The 24,515-nt window shown below is 47.4% G+C and overlaps 1 protein-coding gene across 42 annotated transcripts in view; it reads left to right on the top strand.

Annotated features, from left to right (window-relative positions):
* Positions 1-24,515, top strand: part of FBRSL1 (fibrosin like 1) — a 517,648-nt gene that overhangs the window by 454,645 nt on the left and 38,488 nt on the right. For all 42 annotated transcript variants that reach the window (XM_040577040.1, XM_040577020.1, XM_040577041.1 and 39 more), the window contains one exon: positions 6,639-6,684. In XM_040577040.1, coding sequence (XP_040432974.1) covers positions 6,639-6,684 — 46 coding nt within the window. The remainder of the gene's footprint in view (positions 1-6,638; positions 6,685-24,515) is intronic.

Genomic DNA, 24,515 nt, shown 5'->3' with positions numbered 1-24,515 from the left:
GGCTGTGTAATAAAGGAGATATCAGAGCTGATTAGAATGGAAAATAGCCAGGAGTGTAAAATTAGGGTAGGCGTTAGTAGCAGTTTAGGAGCTGAGGTTGGAGGGAGGAGGATACTGAGGTAAGGACAAAGTGCACCTTAATTTAAATGAGAACATGCAGGCAGAATAACATGAAGAAAGTTTTTTTGGCTGGATTTAGGGAGGGACAGCTGCAAAACTTCTCTTCTGGTCAGTGTCTCTGCAAACAGCTGAGGGACCTTTTGCAGCTGTATGACCGGCCTCAGCGAGGCCCAGGAACTCCCCAGCTTCCTCCCTTCTCCTCCTTCACTAAAATTTGTTTCAGTGCATTTATTTATGTATTTATTTATTGGAGCTGAGCTGGCAAGCAGAGGGAGTTTGATCTTTTCCTCTGGGAGACAGCAGCGGCTCCAGAGGAAGGCGAATCACAAAGCCTGGCTAATGTAGGGGGTAGGAAGGGGAAGACTCTGGGCTGCAGCCATTCTCTGGGGGCTGGAGGGATGGGAAGAGGAGCTGGCAGGCCTGTGCCCAAGGCTTTGATAGTGGGCACACTGTAGGGTATGTCCTGCTGCTTTCGGAGCGCTCGGTCACCCTTCGTCACGGTACGAGGCACATCAGGGCAGTAGGCCGACAGACCGCAACAGCGTGTGTTTAACAGTTGCAGTTGCTGCATAACATAGACTTGCTTGTTCTATCCCAAAACGGCTGTGAAACAACCAGGAACGTGCTCTGGTTTCAGAATGGTGTTATTTAAACTTACCACCGTGTTGCCAAAAGAGAAGGTCTAAAAGAAAGCTGTAACGTAGAGCCTGCAGAGGAGCAATGGGCTTGGGCTCCTCCATGCCCTGCGCTTACCGAATCAAACCATCCACGCTGTGTTTCCTTCCAGTTCTGCACCGCTTTGCTTTCACCTTGCTGTCGTGTAAACGCACTGTGATTCGAGAGTGAACCGGGCCCTCTGATCTCTGCTTCCAGGCTCTCTGGCCTGGTTGAATTCTCTGTTCCCAGACTTGTGCTAACTCCTCAAAGGGGCTGTTGCAAAAAATAGGCATGGTTATGTAAAGCACTGAGAGAAATAAGCGTTCTCAAAAGAAAAAGTGATCAAGAGAGATGTGTGTGTTGTGAAAGGCCCTTTCCAGGACAGAATCAGTACTGAATATGTGTGTGTTAAATCAATATGGGGTGGGAACCTAAACAAGTATGTTTTTGTATGAAAGCATAGTCCCAGAAGCTTTTTGTTTCTAGTGGACTCTCTGCAGAGTGGACTTTTGTGCTAAATGTGGAAAACCCATCAGTACCTCCCAATTTTTTGAATCAAAATTGATCTAGAAGTGTTTGGGGCATTGAAGGCATTGCCATTTCAGTAAGTAGTTGCCTCTTCAGGGTATTTGTACTGCACATTTCTCTGCAATGTGTTATAGTGTAGCTAAAGCCATAACTGAAATTTTAGGATTGTTGCTAGAAAACTTGAGATCCATCAGAAATTCATGTTTGCTTAGGGAATACTAAGTTATTAGTCCATATTTGCACTGGGGCTCAACAGCCAGGATTTCCTAAGTGTTCCTGACCATCAATTTTTCCAAACAGTCTGGTCACCATTCAAGTATCTGAGTGGGTTTTCAGAAGCGCTCCGTGCCCAGTACCTCTGGCCAGGTCAGTGCCCCCAGGCAGCTGTTGAGCGCTGATCCCTCTCGGGAGCCCCAGCTGTAAATTCTGTGCGGAGGTCTCGGAGGGAAGGGGACGGGTGAACGTCTTGGCTGTTGAGAGAGAATCACAAAGTGAAATGTGGATTTGTAGAAGTCTCGTGTGTATCCTGTTCCCTCTGGCTTAATCCCCTGGCACAGCTGGTTGCTCTGTCTCAGCCAGCCTCGTACCCCAGAGCTGAATTTTCCTAGAAGGTGTCACAAAAAAGGTAGTTCGTGTAACTCTTACTTCAGCTTTTTGCCTGTGATGGTGCCTGAAATGACTGACTGGTGAGTAGCTTTTCTTTTGTCTTCTCAATCAAGCTGTGATTTCCCTCCAAAAATAATACTGAGATTGAAAAGCCCATAGGTTCCCGGTGGCCTTGAAACATCCCCTCACAATGCAGGCAGTGTTCGCCATGGGTTGCCACATTGCCTCTGTGTCCTGGAATGTGCTGAATACTTCCTTGGTCTTCAGGGTGAGTTTTAGTTTGCTCCGGTGTGCGCGTGTGACTTCAAGGCTGTGCTCGCACTTCTCCCTGTGTATCGGGTTCCATTTCCTACAGAAGAATCACAAAGCAAACACTACCTTCCTGTTCTAGTTATTGTTCTCGTATTACTGCATGAAGGGGGCTGGTATTAATGACTTACAGAATCAACTGGAAACTGGTAAAGCAATACTGACATGCTGAAATTCTCCACTAGACAAGCGATCAAGTGGTATCAGAGTGGTAGGTAAAAGCAGGGGAAACAGATCAAAGGCGGGAATTAAAATTGATCCCAAATTTTCAGGTAGTTTCTGAGCTTTATTCTGAAAGTCTCTCTAAGCGTATACAGCACTTCTAGTTTGAAAATCTCCTGGAGAAAGGTTTTCTTGAGAGCTTTTAGTACTTGCTAAGTTCAGTAACAGTGTGAAAACAATCTCACTTCAGACCAGCTCTTGGCTGTCAGGAAGATAGGCAGCCATCCAGACATAAAACGTAAACTGTATTTCACTGCCTCCTCTTCTTTTTACCTACCGTACTGGACTCAGACGCGGAGGGGATGCTCAGTTTTGCCCTGTACAGAACATATATACCAGGACCCCAACACCACGTGCTTCTGCTCTTTGTGAACCAAGACTGCAGCCTTATTAGCAGCTTGACAGTGTCTTGTGATCAGACTGTGAAGTATCGGGCTCAGATCTGGTGTTGTGTGCTCCAGGAGGCTGCGTGAAGATCTGCAGAGCTTCTGTTCTCACTGATAAGGAACTGTTTATTCCCTGCGAGCAATTTTATAGGCTACAGAGAAAAGAGGGAAAAAAAAGAATAGTAATTACTGCAAGGCCTGACATAGTTTATAATGCGGTCTCTGTCAGATGATATTGTTCTGTTACACATAATCATTAAATTATTAATCCATAAGCACTCTTACACCTTTCAGCTGCCCTGGGTTAGTAGGGACCGGGATGAATTAGGCATGGACTTCATTACGCCTCTCCGTTCACCTTCAGAGGAGAGGGTGTGCTACATCCTTTGTGGTTACCGCCTTACATTTGGAGGGGAAGGCTGCCTTTGCTAAGCTTTTAGTGGTGAAAATAGAATCGGTGCTTGTATTTGCTGGGTTCAAGGGGAGGAATGGTGAGGGAAGGACGGCCGCTCCTCTGCTTTCTCTTCCCAAAGCAGAAAAAGGGTAAAAATGCTGCTTTTCTTTGCAGTGTATTCAGCCTAGTTTCACGTTGTCACAGAGCTGGGTGGAGACATTTTCCCCTCCAGATCTGGAGAAAGAAAGAAAATCAAAATGGGGCAGAGAACCACTAACTTTGAACGAAGCACAAAGGGGAACCCCAGGGCTTAGTGCAATCTTAGGGTGTCTTCAAAGGGTGCTGGCTCGTAAAAGTTGCAGCAGCGAGACTACATCAGAAACTGAAATCATTTGTGCATGTGTCTCTTTTGGGACAAATGTTAGAGCCTTTATGCGTGAAATACAAAGGTCGTTGTTGGGGACGAGGGTGGGACTTCGCGAGCAGCAGCTTTTATGAAAACACGTCTGTCTGGGGCTGTGCTGCGACGCAGATAAAGCAGGAGAGCTCGGTGGGGGAAGGAGACAAACAGCAGATGTACAAAAAAGACGAGGGGTGTCTTTTGTCTGCGAGCTCCAGGCCGGGGGGGTCTCCCTGCCGTGCTTGGGCGGTGCAGCCACTCTCCTCCCCTGCCTCCTGGGCTGTGCCGGAGGAGGAGGAAGAAATGCCTCCGTGTTTTCTCCTCGAAAGAGTGGGATTTCCTGGGATGGCATGAACCCATCTGCATAAAGGACTCCCAACGCCTGGTTTTGCTCACAGGGGAAGAATTACTTTTTTCTTTTTTTTTTTTTTTAATCCCTTCTTAAACATATGCAAATGGTTTGTTTGAAACAGCAGAAAAATTGGGAGGGGACTTGTTCTAGCAGATGCGTTGGTTTGCTGGATTTTTTCACTCATTAGTGGGCTCCCTCGGACACATAGGTTTTATTGTATGCTTTCTTTAAAGGGTGACTGATGAAATTGAATGATGTATTCAGGCTCTTCCTCCCCCGGCTCCCCTCCTGCCTTTACAGCAGCTCACAGAATATGCTATAGCACAGGCCTTCACTGTTTGAGACCGGTGCTCATGCCAGAAGCTGTTCGGATCTGGAGCTAGAAATCACCAGAAAAGAGAGCAAAAGTTACTGTAAACCCTAGGTGCGAAAGTTTGTGTCTGCGAACCATGGCTGTGATGTTGAAAGCTCTGCTCTGTAAATGTTGGCTCTGATTGTGGAGGGCGGTGCCACACGTGTGGTTTTTGATATCAGGAGACTGAGCAATAATCCGTGTGTTGTGCTTTCTCTTAAAAGTGATTTTTCTTGCTCGACTTCCTCGAACATTGTTTTTGTATCACTTGGACCTGAAGCAATGAGATCTTTAGCTCGTGATTAAGCTGCGCCAGTCTCAGTCACATCCTCGGTCCCAAACTCGCAGAGGGCAGCGTGGTGGCTGGCATAAAGCCGCGGCGCTCGCCTTCCAGGCAAAGCACGGGGCTGCTGCTGCTGGGGGGGCTGCCACACGCTCCCCTGCCAGCTCCCAGCTTCAGTGCAAGCCGTGCCCAAGCTTCATTGCCTGTAAAATGGGAGAATCTTATTTATCCACCTGCCACGTGTCCTGGTGCTCCCGGAGCGCACGGAGCAGAGAGCTTGGCTTAGGGCAAGCTGCTAGAAGCGCTGAGCGCCTCTAGCCTACGTTCCTAGAGCCTGTAGGTCCGTTCAGGCTCCATTGTGATTTTGTGTCGATGATAAGTGAAAAATCTCTGAACAATGGATTGTAAATTCAGAGCCAGCTGTCATTTTGTGCGCCACTCTTGTTGCTGCTGTGTGATGCTGTTACACTTTTCTTTGCAAGCCAGCCTAGACAAAGCCTCGTTTAATCCTGGTTCTTCCTCTGTTTAGTCCGTGCTGTGAAGGGATTGTGCAGGTAACTGGTTTTCCCTAACATTTTAGGATCCTTTTGCTGAGCTTTGTATCAGTCATACATGCCACAGCTACACTTGCAGCTTTGTTGTGGACATGATTCAGAATTTCTTTCTTATGTGCCTCAGTCTCAACCTATTTTTCATGTAGTTTTCCCTCTTTTTTTTTTATACATTTGCAGTAAGATGTTCAGTGCTTGCAGTGCCAGTTTCCTTAGAAGTACCATTAATAGATCACTCTTCCTTGCTTCTCAGTATATCTGATGCAGATCTTGCATCTTACTATTGGTGTCTTTTTTCCTTCTGAGTTGTCATTTAAAATATATAACAATGTAATACAATTCACAGTGCTCTTTATCATGCAAATCTCCCAAGGCACCTTAGAATAAAATCAATAAAATCAAAAAGAAAATCAACTTAGTTCAGCCATGTGTTGAATTAATTCATTTTTTTAAAGCAGAGCCAAGGGAGAAAGCCTTTTTTCACTTTCAATATCTTTTGCTCTTCAGCTTTGTACTTCACCCCATTTTATACGTGCAGCAGTCAGTGCCAAAATGCTGCTGATATTTTCAGCTGTCTTGTAGATAGTAGTAATGTTGATCGTGCTCCCTGCTCTCAGACCAGCTTTGATTCTGTAGAGGCTGCTTGCTATTTTATCAGATAGCGAGGAGGAAAAGCTTATGCTGAAATAGGTTGACTGTTTGATATCAGGGGGTGGGGGTGGGGGAAGCCATCAAATTAACTCATAAAAGCTTTATTTACAATGAATGGACTTTTTTTCCTGTCTGTCATTATCATCTTGTCTGTAACCCAGTGACCCTGATTATCATGAAGCTGTTTACAAGGTTTAGGTTAATTGGATTTCTTTAACTATTTCCCAGAGCTGTGAGGAGCACAAATGCACTGCCGTGGAGTTCAAACAGCATAGTGCAACCCAGTTTGCAAGGAGACGGGCTTCTTCCAAGAGGAAGTCGTTTTATTTCATATTTGACTAAGTGCATAGCAGCATGGACCTATCATTTGGCATAATATTGTGTAACACCCTCATACGGATGTGTTCAGTTGCAACTCGTGTTTTCAATACACAAATTACATTTTGCATGTTCAGCAAGAAATGAGCTTATTTTCAATGACAGAGGCTTCGAAATGTTTTTTTTTTTCTTCAGCTTGATAGCAGTTTCACTGGTTTTGTTTTTATATGAAGACTCATGGATAAAATAGCTGTGCATTGCATGGCTGCCTAAATAAACGAGACAGGAGGATATAGCTGGGTGAGATCAGGACAGTACTTTTACACGCTTTGCTTTCATCTTAGGATGCATGCTTATTCTTTAATGGCACAACATTGCACCCTCCAGGTGCAATGTGTAATTGCAGGTCTACAGATAACAGACTTGTTTTATGAGCTGTGTTTTTGTAAGCAAGCCTTCCTAAATTCTCCTTTAGTATTACTCACCTTCTGTTTCTCTTTCTTTTTCAGGCTTCTGTAGGCTCTGAGAAGCTGTTCTCCCCTGCAGCAAATAAAGGTAAGTGATTTGGAGAAATGCTTTCCTTACCTTAGAGCAAGCTGTTTGAGTGTGTGAAACTGTGGGGAATGTCATGCAAATAGCAGGACATCAGTTTTGCCAGCGCCTGTGATTTTGCCACACACATTGTCATAAAGATCAGTTTTACAGGCTTGAGATGGTTAAGTTAAAATGTAGAGCTGCATTATCTCCACGTGGGGCAAGACTTCTTCCCTACAAGTCAGATCCATGAGGAGAGGCATTACTGACATAGGAGAAATCAGCCCTTACTATAGGGGATACGCTGTTTCCCTCTAATACAATCAAATCCTCATTTCTTTTAAACAAATATTTTAGCATTATCTGTATTATTCTTACAAGGTCTCGCACATCTATGTCCTGCCAGCATGCACAGAGCATTTGTCTGTTTCGGTCCTCCAAAAGGAGGAGGAAGGTGCTCGGCATGTTGCGGGGTTTGAGCTCCCAGCTCCCCCTATTACTATTAATCAAGAGTTACCTGTGATATGCGCTGGGTGTTGCTAAGAGACTGCACCAGTTAAGATTCCCGTTGGGAGTTGCAGTGATGTATTTCTAAACATGCCAAGCCCTCCTTGGAGGGCTCGGTACAGCCATGAAACAGGGCTACTCTGGTGTTCTTAGGGACAGTGTCACCGAGATGAATACCGTAGGTAAAAACACTGAAGAAACAGCCTCGAAGGGCAAAGTGTGGTTGAAAGCGTTATGCTGGGACTGGTTCCACTGTATCATGCAAGGAGGTTGATGTTGTGGCTCTGAGTGAGTTGTTGGGATCTGTAGCTGTTCTGCAGCATTCCCAGCACTGAGCTACAGTATAAATTCATCTTGGAACAGCAGTCAGTAGGAGGGACGTGCAAATACCCTGAAGAGGGGAGATGAGGCACGTTAATAAGAAGCGGTGAAATAACCTCCCATTATTTCAAGAGGGCCAAGAAAAATGAATGATTTGCAGTTGCGTAGGGGTAGGTGCTGGCCATGGAGAGGCGTTCTGGTGGTTGTGTGCTCCATCACCTGGCTCCAGGCCCGGGTTATAGCTGGGCTCTGTAGCAGTGCTAAGTATTAGGAATTTTCTCTTTCCAAGCTTTGCAAATATTCAATTCCAAATGTGGAAACTGATGACAAGCCCATTGTGTTATTACATTTGCAGATATTTTTATGGAAGTATGCGGCTTTATCTGGGGGAAGGAGGGAAGTTTAAACAAATGGAAGGGAAGAGCATTTGTCTTCCCTCGGCCTTGGCTCACCAATAAGGCAAGCCAGATTGTCCATACGGCACTGCCTCAGCAAAACAAAAATCTTGCCATCCTGAATAAATGCATGGCACAGAGATCTGCTGCAGAGGCTTATGTTGAAGTGTTAGCAGCTTTGTTGGCTCCTCCTCGTGCTGAAGCCCGAGATCCCCCACCCCTCCATATCACAGAACAGCTCAGCAACATGAGTTTTCAAAATACCTCTCCATCGGGAAGTTAAATGTGTGAATGGCTGTGAGTTTGCTGTCTTGAAGTCTGTGTTCACTGCTGTTTATATCCCTGTAGCTTAAGGCTGTTCGTGTTTGGTTTACTGTGGCAAGTCGACATTGCAGCTTTGGGAGGGTTTGGGTTCAGATTGTAATTTTTGTCTTGGTCTTGTCTCTTACTCTCACCGGTGCTGGCAGCGCCTTGCTGGTCGGCACGGGCTGTGGCTGGGGGCAGGCTCTGTCGGGGGCTACCCCCACTTGTGTTGAGAGGTCCTCGGCACAATTCTGTGCAGAAACCCCAACAGCTCTAAATTCTACCCCTCGCCCTGTTGTCACTCGGTGACGCAGGAGCCAGAACTCGTCTCTCACACATGCAAATGAATGCCACGCCGACAGGACCGGGCTTGGAGATGCCATATGGCCAGGAGAAAGTGACTTTCCAAGTGCTGCACTGAAATTCCTTCCCAAGACAATGGCGTTAAGGGCAGCCTTTGGCAGGGCTGGAGCTGTGCAGGCCAAGGATCAGTGATCAGGGTTGTGGTGAGCACTTGTGCTATGTCCTTCTTGTGTAAACGCTTGGGCCTTCTTGGAGAGGTGGCAGTCGGCAGATGGGCAGCGTCCTGCTGCAGCTGTTCCTGCAGGTAACCAGGCTTTGAGAGCACAATGAGGCGGATTCGTTGTCTGGCGCAACTCCCCCTGCTCTCCGCAAACTTTCCCCGGGGATGTGTTTGGCCCAGTGTATTTGTTTTATGCCGTCCTAGTTTATCAGTGGCTTAGCAATGCAATTAAGCGCTGAGATAGACGGTTTTTGCCTGTTGGAGGCCGGAACAGCTGTAAAACATAACCTTTGACCACCTCTCACAGCTCCACAAAAGGCCCGAGGAGCTGAGCCTTTTGTCTGGCGCTGGCTGGGTAGCTCACATTTGTCTTCGCCCCCGCCCCACCGAGGTGGCCGCGAGCTCAGGCACAGTACCAGATGCGCGGCGCTGGTGGCCGCGGCCCGGCCCAGCAGGGAGAGGGGCCACAAGCCAGGGCCACCTTGGTGGCCGCAGCTGGGACACGAGCCGAGCTCCCGGGGGAGAAGGCGGTGAAACACTTGGCGAAAGGAAATAGTGACCAAAGACAAAAGCAGAGAATCCCTCGTCTGTTGTGCCGCCTGGTCTTTGTTTTCTGACGTAAGGAAGGATTTGTTTAGCCAACTCGTCGCTGCGGTGCAGAGCCGCAAGGACGTTTGCTGCCCAGGGCCGGCTGTTGTATCCTCCTGGTGACTGAATCGATTAACAAATAATAAAGGTCTGTTTGCTCTCTCAGGCAGCGCTTCTCTCCCGGGAATCTCCCAGGCAGTCCTTTGGTTTTTCTGAAGAGCAGGCGCAGTGCAGGGCAAGGGAGGTGGAGGCGAAGGCCGGATCCGGCCATCCCTGGGTGGCTGAGGGAGAGGGGAGCCCCTGTGGCTGGTGGAGGGCCGGTAGCTGGTGGGGTGGGAGGTGAGGGGTCTCTGGAGGGACCTCGCCTGCCTGCCATAAGTGTGTCAGGGGGTGGTTTGTATTTTAAGAACATGAGAGCTGTGTTCTGCTAGCTCCTTCCTCCAGTGAGTTGCCCTGATGGCAGTTGGGCCTCCTGCTCCCACCTCTCCTTACCACAGACCTGCTGCTCTCAGGCCAGGTCGTGGTCAGGTACGCTGGGGAAGCCGGGAGAGCTGGTGCCTCCTGTACCAAAAGAACATGGGGCTGTGGCCCAGAAGACCTGCAGGCCCTCAGCCGAGACCCCGCAGAGGAGCCAGACCCAGGGGCACAGGTCAGCAGCCAGGGGATGAGGGGTTGAAGGCAGTCGAAGCTGAGTACATCGCTTCTGTGTGAGGATGAGAATCAAAGCTGACGTGCGAGCAGTAGCATGGTCCAGCTGCCTGGTCACAGGGAGCAGCTCTGCCGTGGGCTGGGGGTGCTCGCCGAGATCCTCGCCTCACTTCCCCCCTCCCGCCAAGGGAAGACCAGTGCTTGTCAGTCAAGTGTGCTGGGAGAGTTAATTAATGAATGTTTATCAAGCGATTTATCAAGAGATCTGTTTAATGAGAGATTCCATAAACAGTGCAAGGCTTCGTTTTCGTGGCAATAATAAATGGTAGTGAAAATAAGTCTTATCCTTCCCCTGCATGTGCACCCCCCCAGCAAAAAAAAAGATTGCTTACCCTCCGTTCTCACTGTTCCCTGGTTTCGAAGCGGAGGGCTTTGAAGTGCTATCTTTCATCATGAACTGTACTCATCCTCAAAGCTCTAAAGCTCACAATCTGCGTCTTATCCCTCTGACAAGAGGGAGCCAAGCTTTCCCGGCACACGGGTTGTAATTGTCAGCCATGGGATGTGCCGCAGCCACCCACCCCAGTGGGCTAATGCAGCTTATGGTCCTTTGAAGTTCCCTTCCTTTATTTTCTGTCCTCTTGACCACAAAACTGTGCCTTGGGCCAGCAAGAGAGATTTCTTGTTCAGAGACAACACCGAGCCCTGACAAGCACATCTGAACCAGAGAAGAACCCTTGTTCCTCTGAGATCACTGCTCCATAATTTTGTTGCCTTAAGGGGACTGTCTCTCCTTTTTCTCTCTTCTCCTTGTCTTCCATTTTCTTTTTTTTTCCTTTCCTTTTTTTTTTTTTTAAATTCAGCACTAAACTGTCACACTAAATCATTTTAAAAGCTGGAAATACAAAACCCCCAGTGCAGGACATGCTGCTAAAAACCGATGGCTATTGCTGTGAGCTGGGGTGAGAGGGGAAAGGAGGGGCAGCAGGGCAGGGGCAGGACAGGAGGGCAGCAAGTCAGCTCTCGAGGAGGAACCCGCAAGTGCCCGGTGAAGCAGAAAACAACCTAAACCCAGCTGAGCTCAAAATAACCTGCTTGGCACAGGTTTGCGGCGGGGCAGCTTCATGGTTGCTCAGTGCCTGGGTTGGGATGGCATCTGCCCTAACTGTGTCACCTCTCCTGCAGAGCCTCTGCCTTACTGTGCTGTGTTGTCAAGCTTTCCAGTGCAAGAAGACCTGTACAGACGCAGAGCAAACACCCGCTCGGGCAATTAGCTGTGTTGTACAGGAATGGAGGTCAGGAGCAATACCATAAATTTTCCCAGTTTCCTGTGTGGGGTCCGCAGCAGGGTCCAAAATGCAGGAAAAGCAGCAATGCCTCCCGTCTCTTGATCTCGGTGTTATCCCCAGATTTTGGTTACATTTGGATGAGGTCACCAGCTTGCGTGCAATTACCTGGCCTGAAAGTGAACTTGAGGAGGATGATAATTCACAGCTGAATCTTTGGACAACAGTCCTCTGTGATTACAGGCATGCAAAAACTTCTACAGCAGCATCTGTAATAATAAATAAAGTAATGCATTTGTGTAGATAGCAACCACATTGCTGTGATTTATACGGTGTTCAGGATGCTCTGCAGCTGCTCTACTCCCCGCGTTGCATCTCTTGTGGTTTTATCACAGTCTTGCAATATTCTGTTTTTCATGAAACCCACACTCTCAGAGGACTGTATGAGAATCTAAGTTTTAATTCTGTTTTTTAAGTAAGATTTTAGTCTTTCTGGCCACAGAGGAATGCCTGGAACTGCAATTCTTCTGCGCTTCACAGCCAGCAGGTAGCTGAAAAGGAGCCCAGATAGCTTGTTGTTAACCTCATTTTAAAGATGGCTCGTGATTTGTAAATGCTTGGGCTTGGCAATAGTGGATACCCTGAACTACTGCAAAGTCCATTGTGTGAGTCCATCCCAGTATCATCTTGAAAATTTCTATGTAATTTTGCCACTGCCTGCATGATTATATTAGCTTTCTGGCTTTCTTGCACATGTAGATATATAATTATACAGCGGCCTGGGAAGGAGGAGGACTTTGATTTTCTAACAGTGTGCATAACAGAGATAATCACACAAGTCTCAGCCAGTTAAACACATCTCAAAACAAAACCGAGAGCAGAAAACTGCAGTAAGCGCAATCTTTTTTGTCTTCTTGCAATTTTCTCATCTTGCAGGCTCTGGAAAGCTCTCAGCCTTCTCTTTGGGAATGTGAATAACTCTAGCATAAATGCCTTGCCTGTGAGCTACATGCACCTCACAGTAGTTCAGGACATAACTATCCGTATCCATAGCAGCCATCTGGAAAATACGGTGGACAAGTAGGAGAGGCCATTTGCCTTTATCACACTGCTCAGTTAACTTCGTAAAACTCATAATGCAAAAGTGGATAATTTATTGACTTCAACACAAGTTGAGTGTTGTATGCTCCAAAGTCAGAATTGCCTCGTGCAAGTGGGCGGGTTTTGCGTGCGCCATTTGCCGTGCAGTTTGCACAGCTATCTCCTGGTGCGTCTCCCTCAAGTTAGCCAGCATAGAGCTTTCTTTGTAGCTTCAGGCTGCAGCCAAGAGAGTTGAAAAGTTGAATTATAAACATTTCCAGGCCTTCTGTTTGGTGTCTTGTGTTTTGTTTTGTTATTTTAAGGATGTGGGGTATGTTGCTGCATTCCTGTCAGTGGGATTAGAATGAATAGAAGCAATACTGTAGGAGATAAAACGTGTTTAATTATTTATTTGAGTATTACAGACTGAAATTGCTTTTTGATTTAAAGCATCCAAGTCATGGGTATGTTTTTGGAGTAGAGAGAGGCACGCAGAAACATATATATACACAATTACCTAGGGTAATGTAAGAAGTCTCTTTGCTCAGCTGCCCTTCCTCCGCAGAATTTGTTCATTTCCTTAAAGATTTTAAATTTCAAATGTGGCTTTGTTAAGCATCACGGAAAGCTAACTGCATGCTGTGCCTTGCCCACCGAAACGTAAATAAAATAAATAAAGTCTTCGTTGTATAAATGTTATGAAGTGGGTGGTTTATTTTCTTTAATTATACTTTTTATTTAAAATAAACTATAAAAACAAAATAGTATATATCCTGAATGCGCCTGCACAAACTCATATTGATTGAGTAGGCAAATTTTAGCTTTTCTCAGTTCATGTGAAAGTAGATAAAAGGACCATCAAACTGTAAACCAGGAAAAAAGAAAGAAAAAGAAAAAATTCGTTCCAAACGCATGTAGTAGGTTACATTACCCAGACTCTTAAAGGCTGTTTGAAAGATACCATCTTTTTTACTCCTTGTTTATAGTTTGCTTATCTGTTTTTCTGAGTAGCAGAAGCCACGACGGTTAGTCCTGGTGTGGATTCCAGCTGATGGCTGTGCTGACCGCAGGGTCGGCACCGCGAGGGCGCTGGCAGCTGTTGATGGTGCGAGCAGCAGTTGCAACCCCCACAAAACTATCAGTCCCTCAAACCACGGGTTCTTCTCCTCCATCCTGCTTTTAAAATACCTCAGGGACATGTTTTATTCATGTAGGATTCTGTAAAGCGTCAGTTTCTTCGCAAATTAAACACGTGGTATAAACCCGATTCCCTCTTCATCCTGACTGGCACTGCAGTGTGGGGAGGCGGCAGGGCCTCTAGGACAGGCCTGCTCCTCATGGAGGACATTCCTCTTCCTCCTCTTCCTCAGCAGCACCTCAGCCCCTGCCAGGGCTGTGCGTTGTGTCGTGCGTGCTGTTGGGCTATTTTCTTACACTCTGATGCTCCTTCCCATGCCGCTCCCTGTGCCTGTTTGGGAGCAGCAGCCTGCCAGGCCGCGGCCCCATGGCTCGCCCATGCTGTGCTGTTGCCCCTCGGGGACTCCTGCAGCCCCCGCCACCCCATGCCTGCTGCAGGCCATGAAGTTGGGCAGCTGGCGATCGACAAGGCATTTTACAAGGCGGAGAGGGGGCTGGGGCTGCCCCCAGGTCGGCCTCTGCTTCCTTGTGGGCAGTCAGTGTCAGCGGGGTGATGGATGGGAGCAGGGCCTGTCGTCTAATTGCAAATGGATCCGGTTGCTCGGTGCACGGATGCTGGCAGGGTCTGTAATTCCTAGCGAGGCCCTGGCCTCCAGCAGCGGCTCCCAGCAAAGAGGATGCTATCAGCATCTTGCTGCTTTTCCCTCACCTCTCACCACCCACCCAGAGACACGTCCCGGGACAGGGATGTGGCTGACAGGCAGGACGTGGCCTTGCTCTCATCCCAGACACTTGCTGCCATTTTCTCCTCTGAGTCTTGCTAGACACGTACAGGCGTGTGTTCCCCACCTCTCGCCTCTGTGCTTCGCTGGCCGTCCTTGCTGCTAACTAGGGCCGAGCACAGCTCCCTGTGGAGCCTGTTAACACTGTTCCCAAGCCACCTGGGGATTCACAGCATGTGGCTTTCCTTCCATGTCACCGCTGGCCACGCTCTGCCCCAGCTCCAGGTAGAGCCATACTGACCCCATTCACTGCCCTGCAGCTACCCGGGTGTGCAGCAGTGTACAAGAGAGCGGGACTTGGCACCATGTTCCTATTTGCATTGCTGTGCTTTTGAAAAGGATACTTGTTCTAGGGTGGTTTTTTTCCAAACAGTAAATATTTTCTTGTAAACTGCTGGGACAGACAAGTGACTGCAGTGCTTTTAGTTCGTTTATTTGCTTTAAATGGATGGCAAAGTCTTACAGGAGGTAATAGGAAATTAAAAGCTTTCTATATTTTTTTTTAACTGTCCTGCAAAATTTATTGCAGAATTATATCCCTGCTATGGGATTCTGTCGGACAGTTCAAAAAGCCTGTGGAAAGGTTCTCGTTCGCCATTAAATTTTAAAAGTTATTGAAGTAATTTTTATGGGAGCCTATTAAGTTTCTGAAGAAACATATTGGTTTCATCACTAATAAATTCTTTAAGGCTTATCCATAAGGGAATAGTCAGACTTCCAGATCTATCTCCACTGAAATGGATGTTAACTTTTTGCCTTGTTGCGGACATGTTCTTGAAAGGTGTTTGCAAGGTGAGCAGCAAAGCCAGGAAAGCCTGATTGCCCCCAAGTACATCTGCTAGCACTGGGAGCTGGTGACTTCTTCACCAGGCAGCCTGCTGCAGTTCGGGTGGGGATTTTAGTGAGAAGGAAGTTTTTTAGAGGGTGAAGAAGAAATTTGCAGATCGATCCATCCAGGCATCTCTCAGCTTGGGGGTTAAACGTTGGCCACAGTATTTGGCTGTGAGCTGTGCCGTGCTCAGGAGAGGTGCAGCCTTGGAAAGAGGGATGGTGCAGCCTGGCTGTCCCTGCTTCCCAGACAGCACATAGTGCTTGCAAAATAATGTATAATAATGTGCTCGCTGTGCTTTTCCACGGCATCCAGAAAAGCATATGGAGACTTCCTCCCAGTGAAAGGAAAGTATCGAGCTGGCTTTGTGCTTAACTTAGCGCTCAGAAGCGCCTTTCGTATGCAAGCAGAGAGCCACCTGATGAAAAGTGAATGGGCTAGGAGGGAAATAAAATTATGTAATTGCCAGTTTCCTTCGATTCCGCTCCCTCTCCCATTTTGCATAAAGGAGGCTATTTAAGTCTCAGCTGGAGCGGAGTTCGGTAATAAGCAGACATCTATGAACCTGCATCTGCTGCTGGTGTCTGCTTAGTTTGTTCTACATTTCCATAAATATATATATATATAGATGATGATCCAGTATTGAGAGATCTGTCTCCTGAACACTTCTGACTTGTGGTGTGAAACCTGTGGAAGAAGAGTTTGTCTCTTAAGGCCCTTGAATCCTTGTCTTTGTGACACCTTGGGATGCATTGTAACAGGCAGCATCACAGAAGAGCACATCAGAGTTTGCAAACCCACCTCAAACCGCTTGACTCTTGAATATTAAACTGAAAGAGCCTGCTCCCTGGGAAGCTCTCCACAAAGCAGGGTGGCAGAAAAGGGCCCGCCTTGTTGGATGAAGTAGCTAACATTCTGATTTTCTCAGTACTATGTGATTTGGCTTCCAAACAGCTAAGCAGTCCCGTGCCAGTTGCTTTCCTACATTGCTGGCCTCTGGGCACCGTGAGAGGTGCTCACAGTGCAAGCTCTGCAGAGACAACCTGATCTAACACAGGCTTAATGGCTGGAAGAAGAAATTTAACGGTATGAGCATTGAATGTTTATACAATAATGAACATTATCATTATTTCTTATTATTGAGCCAGTCTTTAAAATTGAGCTAGAAACCTGAAACCAACAGCAAGAATATGTCCATTATTTTCTGTACATCTTACAATCTAATAATCAAAGTAGAGCAGATTATTCTATACATTTCATTGGATTCACAAATAATTTCTCTGGGCATAATGCACCTTTTGGCCTGAAAAGTTTTTGCATTATAGGCCAGTCTCTGGACCCTTTATGTCATTCCAGCAGTGCAAGCTGTAAAGCAGCTGTAAGCAGACATCTGAGGACTACCCACTGACCATGCCAGCGTAGTCAGCCAAGCTGTGTCCTGAGGCCAGGGTGGAAAACGGCCTCACTCCAGGGGTTGTGAGCAGCAGAGCACCCTGTTGCAAGCCATGCAGGTGGGAGCAACTTAGAGAAACTCTAGAGATAGTCCAAATGATGGTGTTAGCTGTACCAGGAGTGAAGCTGCCCCTCAGAGCCTGTGTCAGTAATCTCAATAGTGGTCCAGTGAGAAATCCTGGCTGGTCTACACCGCTTGCTGTCTTCTCCAAAAACACCATTGTTTGAAACTAAAAATAGGTCAGTGTGTCTGAGACCAGACCCAGATTTGAAAATATTACTGCAGAAGCTCTTCTTTCCTCCCATCACTTCCTTTCCCCCAGTGGTTCTACAAGACTAGGTCCAGGGTTTTGGCTCAGACCCATGCCTGCTGCATCTATTTCCTCTACCAAATGGACACAACCGTAAACCTCTTTCTGCATCATTTCCTGCAGACCTGTACTAAACATGCCACCCGGGTGCCCCTGTGTAAAGCCACCTCTTGCTGAGTCTGCTTCTGTTGCTGCTGGCAGGCTTGCCTTAGCGTGCTCACGGCAGGACTCCCATCCCGGTGTGTTAATTTTAAACAAACAAAGAGGGTGTTGTGATTTGGGAGGGTCTTGCCATCAGGTCATATCAGAGTTTCTCCTAAAAGGGGAAGCTGTTTTTTTTTTGTTGTTTTGTTTTGTTTTATTTTGCCTTTTCCCCTCTTTTAATATGATCCCTGCAATTTTGTTTTCACTGAAATATTGACTGGCAGCATTGCAAATTGCCTGCATGCAGGCAGGAGCTTGCCAGCACTTTCTTACTCAGCTAGCCGTCAAGGTTGTGGATTCCACTAAGAGCAGTGCCAGGAAAGCTGTTGATCAAAAATATTCCTAACATCTGTGAGTCCTCTCCATCCAAATGAGATGTAGTTACATTCTCCTTTTCCCCGTGCTCTTCCAAAGTGTTGCTTCAGACACCTAGAAAGCCCTGGTTGCAAATCATAAGCCGATCTCTGTTTGATTTTCAGCTCCGCTTCCAACTCTGTCAAAATCCAACATAAACTCAGAAGTACCCTTCCCCCAGTCATAACACATGAGGGATATCAGAGAGAAGACGGGGTGCGTTTCTCTGCCCATCACTCATTTGATCCAGATGCTGTCCCATGCTGTCTGTGGCTGCGGTGGTCCCAAGCCAACAAGGAGGGTCTTGTGAGAGCAGCAGGGAGAGGACGCGGCTCTGAGCAGGCTCTCGGGCCAGCTTGATGCCTCTCACACACACACACACGTGTGGGTGCACACAATTCTGCCAGCGCAAGGATGGGACCGGGGGCGGCGGGGGAAAAGCCTGATTTCCCTTCCATCCCGTTCCTACCACCACCGCCAGCTCACAAGCCAACTATTAAATAATTAACGTGCCCAGTGGGACAGGAGGAATCAAAAGCTGTTGTGTTCCCAAGTTTTCTCTGGCTCCAAAAGGCACGGCTCGCTGTGTATTCTGGCACCTCGGAGCGGGTTTTCCTCCCTCCTTCGCCTCCCCCTTATTATCCTGTATGTGTGCTGGATGGGGAAGTGGCGTTCCCAGCCCAGCGGGGGATGACTGTTATTTCAGACTAGCAACAGGGGAAAAGGAACAGCCTGTTGCCTGATTGATGTTTGTTTTTCATGGACGAACACCAAAGGTTCATTAGAGACGGAAGGTTTGGGAGGAGGGGGACGGCGGGCAGGGGAGACGCTCACTCTTAAGGAACTATTGTACCCCTGCGCGCTAACCAGGCTCTGCACTTTCTTTGACTTCTGTGAATGTCTCAGCTGTACTGTTTTGGCCCCGGCGACTTTAGGAAAATATACACACCACACAGACGTTTCAGTGAAAGCTATATGATGAGGGGGTCAGGAGAAAAAGGAAGGGGAGGAGAGAACAATGCAGTAGGGTTTTGCTGTAATTAATTTCGAATGTGCTGCTCATCTGTTCTCCTCAGGTTTCAAAGGGAACTGGGAGAATTTGCAGGGCTTTTCCTACGGCATCTGCTGCTTTCCAGAGGTGGCTATGGAAAGGTGGCTCTCCTTCCATCTGTGGGTTTGAGCAGTCTGGATGCGTGCAGTGCTGAACCCAACACAAACCAACACTGCAAATTTTGTCCTGTGCAGGGGTGGTGGAGCAGGGAAGGAGGGAAGGGTATGGAGGAGCTTCTCTGCATCCCACATTGGGTTTGTAAAGCTAGAGAGGTTAGGAGGTTGGTATTGGGTAGAGCAATTACTCTGCAAAGATTTCATGGAGCACATTCGTCTAAATAACAGAAGTTATTTGCTATTGTTGTTGGTCCTGAGAAGCTTCCAGGTTCTGGTGCAGGTGAACCATGTGGTTGGAAGGCTTGTAGAGGTGTGGGTCACACCCTCACTTAATCTCCTGCTGACTTTGTGCCTTTGAAAAAATCTCCCGTCATATAATTGTGTCAGGAACCAAAAAGGTAGTGTTAAACCTTAGATATTATGGCATCCTAAGTAGAAACAGTTCCTTATGATTCCCCTTTCTCAAATCTCATCTGTTGGACTTTGCTGCTTTTAGTTGTCTGACACAGAGCAGGGGCTTGGCATCTGTTGCAGAGCATTGTCCTCGTGTCCTTTGCCTTCAGGTCTGAGTAGCGATAAAGTCATATGATTGTGGCAGTAAAGAGAAAAGAAACAGGCCTATTAGATTATTGACTTTACTCCCCTCGACAAGATACCTAGAGGCTAATTTGATAGCCCTATGAATCTTAGCCAGAAAAAATCAGTAAAACAGAAACGTGAACTACTGTAAGCTGCCGTTAGTGCTTTAACAGCTCTGTTCTCAAGTTGTTCTTTACTCAGAAGCTTCCACTGTAACCCGTTGCTGCTGGATAATGTCCTCTTGTTTAAACGCGGGGCTCCTTCATGATCCTCGGCTCTTACAAAACCCAATCTCAATATCAGGTGGTAAATACGTCTGAAGTTTGGCCATAAGGAAAACATTTCTGCAGGGTGACTGAGAAAGTGTTCTCTTCCCTGGTCAGAAACTAATTTGGTGCAGCCACAGCATGGTGAATACCCCAAAGGTCCTTGAGGTGGGTGCTTGTATGTGATAGAGCCCTTCTCCAGGACGCCAGGGCTGCTGTGTGACCAGGAGAGCATGGCCATGCAATGATAAATGTTTCTGTGGCTCTTCAGAGAGGATGTGCACACTGCAGCCGTGTTTCAGACTGGGTGAACAGGTGTGCCAGGTTTTGTAGCCTTACAAACTAAATAGACTTTCCAGTACTGCTGTAGGACTGGCTTCTGAAAAACTGGTCAGTGATAGTGTGTCACCAGAAGTACCAGCAGAGCTCGCCAGCTGCTGTGTGTGGGGAGGGGTGGGCACATGTGTCTTGAGATGACTTCAGTGCCAGTTGTGAAAGGGCTGAATTGATGTGGGAGACAAGGAAATGGTAGAAGCCCAGGGCTTCAGAATGTTGTGTATCTGTAGAAGGCTGCAAGCACTGGTGTCCTTCAACCCCTCTTCCCTAAAACTTGCTTGTGCAGGAAAGGGAAGTCACATTTGGAGAATATTCAAGCCCACCACCACCCCCTCTTTGTGCAGAGAAACCCGTAAGAGCAAGGAGGGAGATCTGAGTCAAGCCCAGGTTTAATTTCCTGGTCCTCCTCCATAGAAGAAATATCACTTCCTTTTCACTCTTGAAAAAACAAATGCATTGGCCCCATCATAGCAGAGCATCCCGTCGATCACATTGAGATAAGCCTGGATTCCAGCATTTGCTCTTGGCCATGGATGTTTCTGTGCCTTGTACTTTCCAATTAATACAGAGAAGGAGCAGCACCTGAGGTTTGTGCAGAAAGCACATCTATTCCTCTGCCTCCTTTGCTCACGGCTGGTTGGGGGCCACATCCTGAGTCCTTGTGCACAGGGAGCAGCCATAACAGCTCTTAGGAGCTCAGCGAGGGTTCTTTCGATTCCCAAGCCTTAGCCATGCCTTTCCAGCTTGTCACCTCTCTCTTCTTCAGTTTTGACAATGAGGGCAGAAGAAGGGCGGACAGCAGGGCTGGGAGGGGAGAGGAGAGCGAGCTGCTCTCCCGGGGCCGCAGTTCTTCCTTCCTGCCTGTCTCAGAGCTGCTGTCTCAAAGTGCCACACAGCAAAACCAACTTCTTCCAGCCATGCCCTGGGGGGGTCCATCCTTTCCTAGTTAGGCTTAAGTACTCCTTTCAAGGCCAAAGTTCATGGTACACCATTACCCTCAGTAGATGGTGATGTGTTTCTCCTAGACTGAGGATCAGAAAGCTATCGTGGGGGAGAGTTTTGTTAAAGAGTAAAAGCAAAGGCCCAAGGAGGGTTTTGCATGTCCGGCTTTTTGATCTAGCACAGAACTTCACTCAGACATTGGATGGTTTCTGTGCGTGTCATGTGTCAGAGAAGATGGAGGCATCTGCTGGTTTTGTAAAGCTCGATCTCACCATCCTGGGAAGGACGTGGGCTCAGCCCCTCACCCGGCCCACCATGCTCTGGGTCTGATGCAGAGCTCATGAACTCACCCATAAAGCAGGCAGAGACCCGCTTGGCACCCCCAGAGGTGCAGGGTGTGGGTGCACCGTGGCTTTTCCTCCTCCCTGTCCTGCAGCCCCGGTGCTCGGAGCCACTGGAGCAGGCAGGAGCAGCACATGTGCTTGCCGTCTGAACGGCTTCCTCAGGTGCTTGATAAAACCACGGGAATCAGAATTGTCTTCTCTATTTATTGGTTACAAATGATTTTTCTCCTCTTTAAAGGATTCCCACCACCTGTTCCGGTCTGCCTCAGAGGTTTTCTTTAAAAGCCCGTCTTGCTCTTAAAAAGCAAGAGGGGAGGGCCGGGGCCTTGCAGGAGCGTTGAACCACTGCGAGTTTGCCTTTGGAGATTCACAAGGGAAGAGCAAGAGCAGGGAATGCTACAGGGAGATATTAAATGAGGCCCTTTTGTTTCTCTCCTTGTAGAGCATAAAAATGCCTAAGGCATGAATACTCTGTTCAGATTACTCTTGAACATTTAAATGTCTGTTCTAGTAATTTATAAAATGAAGGGGTGGGAGATTCCTCACGCTAGGAAGAAAAGGGAGAACTTTACTGGCATGCCGAGCACCCCGTGCTGGGAATACAGGAGCTGTTCTGTGGTGCTGTGGGGAGAGGTGGATGGAGCCGGTGGGTGCAGCAGAGCTTTGGGCCCTGGAGACACGGGTTCAGCTCTGGTGTGGTGTCGGAGGGGCCGACTGCTCCCTCGGGGCCTGCTGTCTGCACTGGGTGATTCCATAATTCACCTTGCTTCACATATCTATATGAGAAAGAATGGGTGCTCTGTCCTTCCTGGCCTCATTTCTGTTTGTGGAGTGATCTTCAGGTAGGGTGTGACATTCCTGTCACTTCCAGTAGCCCTGAGCATAGCCTGTAACAAAACCACTTCTGCTTGCATATTCCACGTAGCAGTTATCCCTGTGAGTGCCACACGAACCACGTCCATGGCATGGACCGGTGTTACTGTCCCCATCTTCTGGGAACGGGATGAGGAGATGCTGTAGCAATTTGGTTAGGTACCCAGGAAAACCAAATGGGGTTTGGCTGGGAAAGTAAGAAGGCAGGGCAGAGGGAAGAGGAAGCCGTACGGTGCTGCAGCCCCATCGGACCCATTTGTGCTCTCCTGCCACCTGGTGTCCCAGTCCCGTGTGGCGCTGGTGCTTGGTCCTCCAGCCTCATCCGAGGGCTGAGCAGGGCCATTCCCATTCCTGTTACAGCAGGAAGTCCATGGAAAGGGAAAATGGGAGATCTAGCCTTAGTGTCTTTATTTCAAGCCAAGGGAGGAGGAAGCTGAAACTGAGACATGTTAGAAACTGATGTCCCTTCCATTTTAACTGCGGTTACGGATCTGCGTAGGTTGCTCACTATTGACAGGCTTTCTAATGCGAAGTGAATATAGGTCAATTCGCTGTTAGCGTGAGGGATCAGGAGGATGGTGTGGATTTTATTACTCTCAGATATTTGGGCTAGAGGCTCTCATGCTGTCGGAGCTGAATCAAACTCTCTGCCAGTTTGCACGCAACATATGTGATACATTTTGCAAATGAATATATTACTGTAGGAGGAGGTGGTTCCCTGAAACAAACCGCTGGCAGTTTGGGGTGTTGTCCTCAAAACCAAAACCATATTGAGTCCTCAAAAACAAAACCAGTGGCACCAGAACTTGGATTCTGCATATGGAGAGATGAGGCATTGAATTTGTGATCCTTGCGTTGATTAACCATTTGGGGTCCATCAGACCCAGTGCATTAGTTAAGGAATCGCCTCCCTGTGTGGATAGAGTGTGTAAACTCCAGGAAGCTTAATAGGAGCAAAGGTGCCTCAAACCATTGCTGAGAGACTGAGCTAAGGGCCTGCATCATCCCAGCCATTCTCTTTGTTGAGCCTGTTTGGTGTGGAAGCCATAAAATGTTTCTAACTGTGCTGGTATTTCATATTGGTTGCAAATACTTATTCACTGATGAGCTTTTCCTCATGTAGAGGGCAGTACTCCTCCAGCCTGAGGGATCTGGAGTTGATGGGGAGCAGGTGGCTTTGGGTAGAGATATGAATGCTCAATTCCAACTTCACAGCAAACTGCTTGCAGGGAAATAAAGAAATAATGAGTGAAAGGTGGTGTCTGCTGTGCTAATGGGAACTGGAAACTCTCAAGAATTAGCACCGACGCCACTTTCGTCTCCTAATGTGCAAGAATCCAGGATTACAGGAATTTGCCAAACCCAAGTTGCTGCTTAGCATTGGGATTTTGTTTGTTTGTGCTTTTGCTGTTTGGAAAAAATGTGACATGGAGATGACTTGAAGGAAAAACTTACAGTGAATTCAATAGAATTGTTGGTACACATGGCAAACATGTGAAAACAAGAATATGAATTATGCAGCAATTACTGTCTTAGAAAACTATCTGCAGGCTAAGCCCAGATACTTGTCTCTTTCTTTCACCCAACATTGAAATAAAAATGCGCAGCAGTTATGTATGAAATAATAATTCCTGCGATTGTGTTACAGATGTCTGAGTCTGTGTTTTCTTGCTCCCTGGGAGGGAGTTTAGTGCCGCGGCAGTGCTCGCCCAGCTCCAGAGCAAGGGTATGGGGAGAGTTGTGGCTCTGCCCAGGGAATTGGGCAGTACGGAGCTGGGTGCTGGGGCTTCTTCGCCCCTTCACCAAGAAGGGTGAGATTTCTATCCACAGTCATAAATCTTCATGAAAGAAGAGATTCAGAGTACCTTTCCGTGTAGGGTGTGACTCAAAGCTGAGCAGATCTTCCTTAGATGCCAGATCTTACATTATCCTCAGGCATTTCCGGCACCAAAGTATTTCCAAAGCTTCTACTGCCCATTGAAGAACTCACACTTCATCAAAGGAGAAAGCTGGAAGGAGCTTTGCAGCTGCATTTCACACACCCTGAGATCATGGCGAAGGAGTTTGCCTTCTGCAGGGCGAGTAATAAATGAGTACACTCTTTCCTCTCCTTACTGCATACCAAGCCACTCTTCCTGTTTGGAAGGAAAGGACAGTCATTCCTCACATTTTCCATCTTGAGCACGCTGAGAAGCTGTCCTTCACATGCATTCTCAAAGTTTGTCCCCTGTTGAGCCAGGTGAGATAGAAAATAATTTTCTGAAGATTTAAATGCAACATCTTCCAACATAGGGAGCAGAAACACAATTTATTAGTCGCTAATACATGCGATTCAACACCCCATGTGCAACACAGTATGTTTTTCTTGATATTTTTAGTGAGTGTCCTTTCAGAAAAAATGAACCATTTTCAGACTTAAAATGTAAAAGGCCATTTGTGGCTTCCTAATGCTGTTTACAGACCCTTTTTTGCCAGTGCTGTGCTTGTCAGTAGCTGTATTTATTCATTGCTCACTCCGTGAATTAAAACGTCGAGGCAGCTCCTGACATGCTTCTTCCAGAGCATCCTTTTGGAGTGAATATTTGGTTGCCATAGGGACCAAATCCAAAGGGCACACACCATTCA

Source organism: Cygnus olor, chromosome 17, assembly GCF_009769625.2.
Source record: "Cygnus olor isolate bCygOlo1 chromosome 17, bCygOlo1.pri.v2, whole genome shotgun sequence".
In the NCBI taxonomy this organism is placed as follows: Eukaryota; Metazoa; Chordata; class Aves; order Anseriformes; family Anatidae; genus Cygnus; species Cygnus olor.
The sequence above is the reverse complement of the archived record's forward strand: the minus strand, read 5'-3'. Positions and strand labels throughout refer to the sequence as shown.